This window comes from Salvelinus sp. IW2-2015, linkage group LG37, assembly GCF_002910315.2.
Source record: "Salvelinus sp. IW2-2015 linkage group LG37, ASM291031v2, whole genome shotgun sequence".
In the NCBI taxonomy this organism is placed as follows: domain Eukaryota; kingdom Metazoa; phylum Chordata; class Actinopteri; order Salmoniformes; family Salmonidae; genus Salvelinus; species Salvelinus sp. IW2-2015.
In genome coordinates, this window is record NC_036876.1 from 2,284,619 (window position 1) to 2,296,668 (window position 12,050).

General features: G+C 47.9%; 1 protein-coding gene across 1 annotated transcript in view; it reads right to left on the reverse strand.

Moving 5' to 3' along the window:
• Window positions 1-46: 46 nt before the first annotated feature.
• Window positions 47-12,050, reverse strand: part of LOC111960141 (serine/threonine-protein kinase D3) — a 23,061-nt gene continuing 11,057 nt past the window's right edge. The window contains exons 9-18 of the mRNA XM_023982045.2: window positions 10,184-10,259; window positions 9,168-9,381; window positions 4,962-4,990; window positions 4,699-4,771; window positions 4,371-4,477; window positions 3,889-4,050; window positions 3,569-3,667; window positions 3,187-3,454; window positions 1,881-1,966; window positions 47-1,550 (exon numbers count right to left, since the gene is read on the reverse strand). Coding sequence (XP_023837813.1) covers window positions 1,389-1,550; window positions 1,881-1,966; window positions 3,187-3,454; window positions 3,569-3,667; window positions 3,889-4,050; window positions 4,371-4,477; window positions 4,699-4,771; window positions 4,962-4,990; window positions 9,168-9,381; window positions 10,184-10,259 — 1,276 coding nt within the window. The 3' untranslated portion in view covers window positions 47-1,388. The remainder of the gene's footprint in view (window positions 1,551-1,880; window positions 1,967-3,186; window positions 3,455-3,568; window positions 3,668-3,888; window positions 4,051-4,370; window positions 4,478-4,698; window positions 4,772-4,961; window positions 4,991-9,167; window positions 9,382-10,183; window positions 10,260-12,050) is intronic.

Consider the following 12,050-nt stretch of genomic DNA (forward strand, 5'->3'; position numbering starts at 1 on the left):
GAGAGAGAGAGAGAGAAAGAGAGACGGACAGATAGAGAGAGACAAAGACGGACAGATGGAGACAGAGAGAGACAGAGGCGTCTTGCAGCCCAAAAATCTGAGGCAGAACAAAGTACATGAGGCTTGAGGGAGTTCTGGAGGGAGCTAGGCCGCCAGTCCGGAAGGTGGAGAATTTAGCATTTTTCAAACACCTGAATCAGCCTTTTCCTGAAATCTAGAGCCACACTCGTTATGTTTAATTCTATTTTAAAAATGTCAATTTTRCTGCATATTTAAGCACAACTCTTAAGCTGTCTGTACCCTCCAGACTGGTGGTTCTTTTTATAAAGAAACTAAATACGCTTCTCTGCATCTCTTCTAAAATCTGGGCATAAGATTGAAAGGAATGATTTAGTACCTTTAGTTATTCCTTGCTGGCATGCCAGCTAATATACTATAGTTAGACAAGCTAGCTACTCTAGAAATGGCTTCTTAGTAGCTAGCTATGAGGTTGGGAGATTGGGAACCTATCTGGGCTAGCTAAATTCAACTTTATAAAATTGCTAGGTGGCTAGTAGTATTACAGAGAAACAACAAAAACTAAAATTAAACAGGACAAATCTGTGCCCCCTATGGGCATGACTCCTCTGGAGAGAGAGAGATGAGACTGATCAGTTTCCTTTTCTCAGAAGAGGTTGTGGGAGGGGTTTTGCCAGAGGGCGGGGTTAGAGGGAAGAGGGAAGAGAGAGCGATAGAGAGGAAAAGACAGAGAAAGACAACCTAGATTTAAACCCTTTTAGAACCTTTAATATTAACCCCCTAAACAATAGCACCAGTTAAATGTATCTATTTTTCACTCTATATAYAGGATTTTAAACACCATACATTTGCAAATATTTGATAAAAAATTAAGCAAGTTACTGAGTGTCGAGTCAAGAGATTAGCAATGCTGTTTATTGTTTGGTGAACAGCACCATGAAGTGGACAGGGGTATCGAGAGCATACTGRCGGGACGGCAACCACACCGCCYCTGATCGCAAGGCTCTACAGAGGGTGGTACGCTTAGCCAAACGCACCATCGGGTGCTCTCTGTCTGACTTCCAGGACACCTACAACACCAGCTGTCACAGGAAGGCCAAGAAGATCATCGAGGACTTTAGCCACCTGAGCCACGGCCTGTTCACCTGGCTTCCATCACTCAGACGCAGGCAGTATAGTAGTATCATGACAAAAAATTACAGTAATCATATATCTTTTTAAGACTRTTGTCCATAAAAAGCATAGGTCGCTGTGTGCTTCTTTAGCAGTTCAACAGAATTCATTTTGTTTCTGCTGGTCACCACTGAAACACACCAGTAGTCCAGTAGCCATCTTGTCCGGCCATTGACCTTACACCTTTGGGCCTCGGGTCACAGGCTGTCATCGCGCGGGGGTCCAGGGGAGGTGAGAGGGAAGACCAGGCCCCTCTCCTGGGCGTGGCGTCTCCAGCGGTCCTCGTCTCCCTCATGGGTCAGGTACTGGCAGCCCATCCTCTGCTCAAACTCCCTCAGGTCACACCACAACTGGAAGTCCTGGGGTGTTAAGGTCATGGTTTGGTTAAGAATAGGGRTATGGTAAARMYTCAGGAGAAMGGTTGGGATAGGGTTAGGGTAAGTGTTAGAGTTATGGCTAGGGTCTCTTGGTCCTCCCACCCCTACGGGTGGTCAGCTCCCGCTCAGCCCAGTCAAATCCCTTCTCTGTCCTGATACACCAATGGTGGAACGAGCTTCCCCATGACGCTAGGAGAGCAGAGTCCATGGCATCTTCAGAAAACATCTGAATCCCTACCTCTTCACACAGCATCTGAAATAACCCCCCAGCCTGTCAGTGATTGTCCATTCATACAGGTTGAGGTCTCTTACCTGTAGCCAGGGGTGTCCCAGGGCCTTCCCCACACTGAACCTACGTCTCACTGACACCTGGAGAAGGTTGTTGATCAGACTCACCGCTACAGAGGGAGAGAGAGAAAGAGATGGAGACAGAGAGACAGAGAGACAGGGAGGAGAGAGAGAAAGAGATGGAGACAGAGAGACAGAGAGGAGAGAGAGGCAATGTCAGCCCTGAATGCTGATTCATTGGCTTCTGCTCCCCACCTTAGACAAAACACTAGGGGAAAACCCTGCTCACCCTCTAGTGAGATGTTAGACCAGGGCAGGCTGAGTACAGACTTACCCTCTAGTGAGATGTTAGACCAGGACAGGCTGAGTACAGAGCTTACCTCTAGTTGATAGTGGTACGACCGGCAGGCGGGAGCTACACGACTGTACCTCTAGGGAGATGGTGACCGGACAGGACTGAGAGTCATCAGAACTTACCCTCTGAGTGAGATGTTAGACCAGGGCAGACGGGGGTACAGACCGGACACCGCTATGTGATGACTGTTAGACCAGGACAGGCTGAGTAAGGACTTACCCCAGTGAGAAGTGTCTAACTCCAGGGCAGGCCCTTGCAGTACGTCACTTATTCTCTGCAGTGAGGACTGTTACGACCAGGGCAAGCGAGTCACAGACTTACCGCTCTGAGTGAGATGTTTAGACCAACGGCACGGCAGGGTACCAGACTACCTCTACTGAGTTGTTAGACCAAGGGTAGGCAGGGTACAGAGCTTACCCGCGTGAGATTGTTAGGACCGCAGGGGCAGGGGCTGACGTCCACGACTTACCCGCCTTAGTGAGATGTTAGATCCGGGCAGGCTGAGAACAGACTCTCGCTCTAGTGAGTAGATCGCCCACTCAGGCAGCGAGAAGCAGCACTTTCCCCTACGTGAGAATGTTTAATCAGGGAGCGCTGAACGTATCTAGACTTACCCTGTTGTGAGATGTTAGACCAGGGCAGACTGGTACAGACTTACCCTCTAGTGAGATGTTAGACCAGGGTAAGTGAGGTACAGACTTACCCTCTAGTGAGATGTTAGACCAGGGCAGACTGGTACAGACTTACCCTCTAGTGAGATGTTAGACCAAGGTAAGTGAGGTACAGACTTACCCTCTAGTGAGATGTTAGACCAGGGCAGGCAGGGTACAGACTTACCCTCTAGTGAGATGTTAGACCAGAGCAGACGGGGGTACAGACTTACCCTCTAGTGAGATGTTAGACCAGAGCAGACGGGGGTACAGACTTACCCTCTAGTAAGATGTTAGACCAGGGCAGACGGGGGTACAGACTTACCCTCTAGTGAGATGTTAGACCAGAGCAGACGGGGGTACATGAAGGTAGCGTTGGTGATCTGTTGACTGATGTCCTCATCCTCGTTGAAGGGGAACGTTCCGCTCAGGCTAACGTACAGGACCACGCCCACAGCCCACATGTCCAGCGAACGGTTGTAACCATGGATACTGATGACCTCGGGCGCCAGGTAGGCCGGCGTGCCCACCACTGAGCGGCGGAAAGACTTCTCGCCGATGATTCGGGCGAAGCCAAAGTCACACAGCTTAACCTGAGAGGAAGGAGGAGAGGAGTCACTGTAAAGTCTGATATTGGAAGGATTATTAACCAAGTAGAGAGTCTCACACTGAGGGAGATTGACAAGTGTACACACACACACACCAACCTGAGGGAAAGGATCTGGGGAGGCCACCAATACATTCTCAGGTTTCAGGTCACAGTGAGCGATGTGTTTGAAGTGCAGGTAGCGCAGGGCCTCTAGAATCTACACACACACACACACACTAGTCTGTGAGTCAACAAAGATCAAAATCAAGTGATTCCTCTTTAGGAATCAATGGAATCTTTGAAGTGATTTTACAGAGTGGCATATGCAGCAAATGATGAGAGACAAGTATTATAAAAGTACTACTTTCCCCCAGAACTACTTCAGTACCGCAGACCGTTGAAGAAATAATCAGTGTTCCCTTGCTACGTGACCAGTACCTGTGTAACCAGGAAGCGTGTCGTGCGCTCTGGCAGACGGCCCTTTTCATTGGACAGAATCATCTCCAGCATGTCGCCATGGAGCTTCTCCATGACAACGAAGACATGCTCCAGGGTCTCAAACATTCCCTCCAGTAGAACTACACCCAGGTGAGACAGATTCTGGACACACACACAATGGATTTTTTATTTATTTAACCTTCATTGAACTAGGCAAATCAGTTAAGAACAAATTCTTATTTACAATGACGGCCTACACCGGCCAAACCCAGCTGACACTGGGCCAATTGTGCACCGCCCTATGGGAATCTCAATCGGTTGTGAAACAGCCTGGATTCGAACCAGGGTGTCTGTAGTGACGCCTCAAGCACTGAGATGCAGTGCCTTAGACCGCTGCGCCACTCTGGAGCCATGTTAATTTCAAATACCCTAACTCCCTGTAATACAAATTGAATCCAAACACACAGATCTAGAACCTTCACCTGTAGAATTGCCTGCTCGTTCCTCAACTGTCTCTCCTGTTTGGTAGGGAAACGGGTTTTGTCGATGACCTTGATGGCCACTGGGTGACCAGACTGTCTGTGGGTGCCTGGAGACGAGAGTAGACTCTCAGCTAGCCATCTAATACATTTACATTTAAGTCATTTAGCAGACGCTCTTATCCAGAGCGACTTACAAATTGGAGCGACTTAATACAATGCTAATACTATATAATCTCAATAGAAGGAACTAAATGTTCCTAACAGGTAACAGTATAGAAAGTATCTCCTCTAGTGTAACGTATCGTATCTAGAGTGATGTCAAACCCACCTCTATACACCACTCCAAACTGTCCTGAACCAAGCACCTCATCAGTGAAGATCTGATACACTGAACTGACGTCCTGAAAGACACAGACACATAAATACACACAAACATAAATACACACACACACAAACATAAATACGAATGTAAAGAACACACACAAATACAGTGTTAGTTACTCATCTATCCATTTCAGACAAAAGCAACGAGTCTTTGAGAGTTCATACACAATATAGATCCATTACCCTCCATCCTCCCCTCCCACTTACCGGTTTCTCTCCACTCTGGGGTCCATGGTCTATAACAGAAAGWGTATTCTTTGATCAAAAGTTAAGGAATATGAGCATGGACATGAACTAAATCTAACATCCCTTATGATGCCAGCTTCACTACAAAACCTTTATGCAAACCATGTSGGAGACCATCCCTTGGCATGTCACAGAGATATGGAGAGTTTGGCCAACAGTGACACAGGATGCCAAGGTGGTGCGTCGGGACGCTCACAGAGGGTTCAGACAGAAACCTAAATGACCAAATTCTCTAAATACYTTACTCGGATGTCACTCATTTACATGTCTCAGAACAATACTACACCACAGAGTTTCTAAACCCAGAGGTGCAACATTGTGAGACTACCGGGAACGTTTGCGAAACAGACCACACAGACCAGGCTGAGTTTGGGGTTTGAGAAGTCAATAGGCCGTGTTCAAGAGGATCAAAAACGCAATGTATAGCATGGATAAATTGTGACTGACTGACTGATCTACAAATAATAACGAGTCGTTATTTATGATGAYGTGATTTGTAGATCAGTCAGTCTGCAGTCACCTGCAGTTGTTTTGATGCTCTCGAACACGGCCAGAGAGAAGTGACAAATTCTTCCTTAAATTAAAATGTTCTCAAAATCTAAAGGCATGACCTAGATTCCAATGTCTTACGTAGTTGAACACGTTATTAAGGCTTGCCATGTTCGCGGTTTTCCTGTACATTGTTCTACTTTGAKAACGATGTCGCAGGTGAGCATATATTGGTCGCGGGTTGCGGGTTTTGGGTCTACTTCTAAATTGCACTGCGGCCGCCATGGCATTTATCTTTTTTTATAATCTATGAATTTCACTGTGACCAACTGCTGTTGACTACCAGGCAGTGAGGCATATGAGGCAGGCTGCTGTTGACTACCAGGCAGTGAAGCATATAAGGCAGACTGCTGCTGACTACCAGGCAGTGAGGCATATGAGGCAGGCTGCTGTTGACTACCAGGCAGTGAGGCATATGAGGCAGGCTGCTGTGACTTACCAGCAGGTGAGGCATATGAGGCAGGACTGCGTTGCACTACCCAGCAGTTGAGGCATTTATGAGGCAGGGCTGCTGTTGACTACCCAGGCAGTGAGGCATATGAGGCAGGCTGCTCTGTTGACTACCAGGCAGTGAGGCAGGCTGCTGTTGACTACCAGGCAGTGAGCATATGAGGCAGGCTGCTGTTGATCTACCAGGCAGTTGAGGGCGTATGAGGCAGGCTGCTGTTTGACTGGTACTAGGGCGTAGGATTGAGGCAATGAGCAGGCTGCTGTTGACTACCAGGCAGTGAGGCATATGAGGCAGGCTGCTGTTGACTACCAGGCAGTGAGGCATATGAGGCAGGCTGCTGTTGCGAGTTAGTGAATGGTGGCGGGGAAGGAGCGTCATGTACAGTCATTGGAAGTGAGGGGCAAACCAGAGGAGAGTGTGTGTAGTACTGTCGAGACAGAGTGCAACATGACAATTGATGTGCGATTCAACAACGAACAGCAGCGCTAGATAGCTAGCTACATACTTATCCCTCAAAATTATTTGCTTCGTTCTTTGTATCCTGACCGCCCCCAGTCCTACCAATATTTAAAGCCAACACAGGAAGGGAGAGAAACTGACAAATAATCATCCAATAGTTTCAGAGAGGATCGAACAATGTSCTTCCTCTGTGTATGCATCCAGCTAGCTAGCTAACATTGGCCAGAAAGTTGAAGTCAGAGGAACGAACCGATTTGACACGCCAGTTTACTGGCAAGACACGATTCTACTGTCAGAATGCCAGGCAAATGGGCAAGATATGGGCGAAAATATTGCAAAGACWGGGAAAGAGAACAGGATATAAAGGAATGGACTAAGAGCACCCCAGGAGATGACAGACATGCGAGTCCATCACACCGATCTTAATTCTCATGCACAAACACAAGAGAAATGCTGCTCCATTTTCGCATGCATTAACATTAACATAACACAGGAACTACATTTYTACGAGAGAATAACACAATTAAACGATCCGAGGTACAGATGGCTGCACATATTGCATGCAGCATACCACTCCAGCACTGCAACTGTAGATCACCTSGGTTGTGTTGTTGAAGACATTGCTAAGAAAGGAATCAATATCCACATGAAAAAATGCACAGCGCTCATAAATGCAGTTATAGGGCCTGCAGTGCATGAGGAACTAYTAAAGGACATTGGGAATGAGTCTTACTCGTTGATTATTGATGAAAGTGACAAGCAAGAAGCAACTGTGTGGTGATAAGATACCACAGCAAGAAACTCTCAAATSATAAGCACATTTGGAGGAATAATCACCATTCCAGCTGGTGATTCAATGATCATTGCCTTGTTCAAGTTTCTTGATGACAATAAATTGCCCATTGACATCTATCTCTGTCTGTTCCTCTACTCTCTGTCTGTCTCTGTGGTGACGGGGAATGGCAGCAGCACAAACATGTATGGGGATCACCAGCATGTACCTCKTTTGGCCCCTCACTGGCTGYAACCCTGTTGCRGAGGGTCCCKTAAAGTCCAAMAAATGGCTTCAATCTGGTAGTAGGGCTCCTGGTTGGTCTAACCAAGCACTTCAATCTGGTAGTAGGGCTCCTGGTTGGTCTAACCAAGCACTTCAAAATCGGGTAGTGAGGGGCTTCCTGGTTGTCTAAGGCCAAGGCACTTCGATCTGGTAGTAGGGCGTCTGGTTGGTCTAACCAAGCACTTCATCTGGTCAGTAGGGCCTCCTGGTTGGTCTAACCAAGCACTTCAATCTGGTAGTAGGGCTCCTGGTTGGTCTAACCAAGCACTTCAATCTGGTAGTAGGGGCTCCTGGTTGGTCTAACCAAGCACTTTGGGGGTGAGCAGAAGACAGACACTTCTTCAGTCATCTGTTCTGTTAAAAGTCTCATCCCCCCTGTTAATCTAACTCACCCCTCATTATATCTCTGTCTGTTCCTCTACTCTCCTTAGAGCAACATAAGGGGAATGGCAGCTGTAACACCAACTTGTATGGGGATCATCTTGTCCTCTAGATGGAGGGCTACTACCAAAACAGCACTGTTTTGGTGAGTACTTATCTCTACACATTAAATGTCATTTATTATGAAATAAAAGAAGACAAAAAGCAAACTGTTGGGGCTTTTGGATTTTTATACTTTAAATMAATATGATTATTTTAGAGCAATGTGACTTGTATTAACACTTTCACAATGATTAACACTGTGTTAACACCATTTCACAAGAATGTTTTATGAAAKAAATTATACCTCTTAACCATTCACTATCAATCACTTCTATAATACAGATTAAATCATTTGGTGTATTGAACCAATAACGGAGAAGCAATTTGACCGTATTTAGATACGATTCATCAACAACTTTTTATGAATGGAGTGCCTTTGATTTGACGGCCTGAACGTGTGCAGTTCGGCGCGAGTCGACCGTTAGACCCGATTACATGTTTCTGCACATGAGTTTAGCTAGCCAACGTCGCCATGACATTGCCTACAAGTGTGATTGYGGATTCTGCCCAGTGTTGCCAACTCATTTTCTGGGTAAATTGCTAGAGGCAGGTTGATTTGTTGCTAAAAGTTGCTAAATGACGTTGTGATGTCATTGCGTGATAACGTAAAACTGCGTCATTACGTAGAATACACAATAACGTTACTCAAATTGACTGGCCATCTCGGAAAAAAATATGATTTGACATTTGTTCAGGTACAGACTCCCACTCTTTTCTATACTTCTGGCTGTATAATTTTGATTGAGACATGTTGATTGATGTTGTAAGTTCTGTTCAAGATCAAACATTTGTGACCAACTATATTAATATTGCCGCTGGCCTGCTGCTGACGTCACTCACAATGCACTTTTGCAGCCAGGCACGTGTGTTGTGACTTGAGTGTGTGACAGAGAAAATCGTTTTTGAGTCATGTAGAGGGCAAATGTGTACATTTTAGCGTTTGAGTCACTTTTCAAAAGTTGCTAAAAGTTAAATACATGTTTAAAAGTYGCTAAATGTGTTGCTAGGTGCTGTTTGAAAAAAAGTTGCCAGGGTAGTCTGAAAAGTTGCTAAATCTAGCAACAAAATTGCTAAGTTGGCATCACTGATTCTGCCTGTCTTCATATTGTACTGTCTTTGACTACACTTCTACCACAGTCCAAACATGCTAGCTAACTCTCTGACTCACCCTGTCCCTGTTTGCCCGCCTGCCCGCTACTCTGGACAGGCATCAGAGCCTGGCGTACTGCGGTCTCCCAGGCCTGCCCGTCCCTGCCCGCCAGCACACAGTATACCAGCGTGCCCGTCACCACCTCGAACGAGTGGGCACTGTTGTTTGGCAACAAGGGGCCAGACAGCTGAGCGGGGCCTCGCACCTGCAGCACGTTAGACAGAGGAAGCTCCTAGAGAGGGAGGGAGGGAGGGAGGGGAAGGAGAATGGATGAAAATGTAAGGGATAGGCTGAGACATGGGATAATTTTATTCAACTAGGCATGTCAGTTAAGAACAAATTCTTATTTACAATGACGGCCTACCCCGGTCAAACCCGGACGACGCTGGGCCAATTGTGCGCCGCCCTATGGGACTCCCAATCACGGCCGGTTGTGATACAGCCTGAAATCAAACCAGGGTCTGTAGTGACGCCTCWAGCACTGAGATGCAGTYCCTTAGACCGCTGCGCCACTCGGGAGCCCAAAATAAGGGAGGGTGGAAGACAGAAAAAAACATATTTGTTGATGTTGATATTCTATTTGGCCACTAGAGGTCAGTACTGTCGTGTTGAGGTAACTGCCTGGCCTTGGTTTGGTAAATGCTAGATGATTCTTTCATCCCATGTAACTTTTTAAATGTTTTATTTAACTAGGCWAGTCAGTTAAGAACAAATCAATTCTTATTTACAATGACGGCCTACCYAATGGCCTCCTGCAGGGATGGAGGCTGGGATTAAAAATAAAGGACAAAACACACATCACGACAAGAGAGACAACACAACACTACATAAAGAGAGACCTAAGACAAAAACATAGCATGGCAGCAACACATGACAACACAGCATGGTAGCAACACAACATGGCAACAACATGGTAGCAGCACAAAACACGGTACAAAAATAGTTGAACACAGACAACAGCACAAAGGGCTGCAGTAGATATCTCAGATAGGGGCAGTGAGATCTAAGAGGCTAAGCAACAACCAGTGAACTACCTTGTAGTACTTGGTGCTTGTCTCATTCTGATACAGAGTAATATTCTTCCAGTCCAATATCCAGTAATGACGTTTCCTCTGACAGAAACAATAGGAAAGTATGTTATAAGTGTTCTCTCTCTGTGTGTGTGTGTGTGTGTGTGTGTGTGTGTGTGTGTGTGTGTAGTAGGGGTTCTGAGGATGCTGCAGCCCCCCCTGAAAAATCAGAATAAAAAAAATATATATTATTGAGTGCTGCCTTATGGGGCTCCCAATCACGTCCGGTTGTGATACCGCCTGGAATCAAACCAGGGTCTGTAGTTACGCCTCTCGCACTAAGATGCAGTGCCTTAGACCGCTGTGCCACTCGGGAGCCCTCTTTTGTTTTAAGCAAAGACCCAAAACATCCACATCAAATTAATATTTGTTTTGATGAAATAACATGGATAACAACCACTTTTTGTGCAGTTTTAATTTACCATCCTTACAAACCACTTCATGTAAATGTACATTACTGTATTGTATATAGGCTGGTCATCTAGGTTAGAACCTGTAGACTTTCTATCACCATGAAGAAAAACGATGTTCAATACACTAACTGAGTACATTGAGACATCAAGTGGTTTGTGATGATGTGGCTCAGTTGGTAGAGCATTGTGCTTGTAATGCTCAGGTTGTGGGTTCGATTCCCAKGGGGGACCAGCSTGAAAATGTATGCACMCCCTACTGTAAATCTCTCTGGATAAGAGAGTCTAGTAAAATAAATGAAGACCATTTCAGTTCACATATAAATAAGTTACATTTACAAATACATGTAGTTTACATTTTAGTTGTAACAGTTCTCTTCCCTCTTTCATCCTCCTCCTCCTGTCTCCTCCCTCTTTCATCCCTCCCTCCCCTCCCTGTCCTCTCTCCCTCTTTTCATCCCTCCTCCCCTGTCTCTCTCCTCTTTCATCTCCTCCCTCCCTCCCTGTCTCTCTCTCTTTCATCCTCCCTCCCTCCCTGTCTCTCTCCCTCTTTCATCCCTCCCTCCCTCTCCTCCCCCTCCTCCCTCTCCCTCCCTCTCCCCTCCTCCCTCCCCCCTCCCTCCTCTCTCTCCCTCCCCCCTCCCTCCCTCTCACTCCCCCCCCCTCCCTCCTCTCACTCTCCCGCCCCTCCTCCCTCCCTCCCCTCACCTCCCTCTCCTCCCCCCTCCCCCCTCCCTCCCTCTCCTCCCCCTCTTCTCCCCCTCCTCCCCTTCTCCCCCCCTCCCTCTCCTCCCCCCTCCCTCCCTCTCCTCCCTCCCCCCCTCCCTCCCTCCCCCTCCCCCTCCCTCCCCTCCCTCCTCCCTCCCCTCTCCTCACTCCCCCCTCCCCTCTCACTCCCTCCCCTCCCCCCTCTCCACTCCCTCCCCCCTCCTCCCTCTCACTCCCTCCCTCCCTCCTTCTACTCCTCACCCCCCTCTCCTCTCCCTCCCTCCCCCTCCCTCCTCCCCTCCCTCCCTCCCTCCCCTCCTCTCCTCTCCCTCCCCTCTCTCCCTCCCTCCCCCTCCTCCCCTCCCTCCCTCATCACTCCCCTCCCTCCCCTCCCTCCCTCTCCTCTCCCCCTCCCTCCCCTTCTCACTCCCCCTCTCCTCCCCTCATCCCTCTCACTCCCCCTCCCTCCTCCTCCTCCCCCCTCCCTCCTCCTCCTCTCACTCCTCCCTCCCTCACTCCTCTCTCTCTCTCCCCCTCCACCCCCCCCTCTCTCTTCTCCCCCACCCCCCCTCTCTCTCCCTCCACCCCCCCTCTCTCTCCTCTCCTCCACCCCTCTTCTCTCTCTCTCCTCCCCCTCTCCCCCCCTCTCCTCTCTCCTCCCCCCCCCCTCTCTCTCCTCCTCTCTCTCCCTCCCTCTCTCTCTCCCCCTCCAC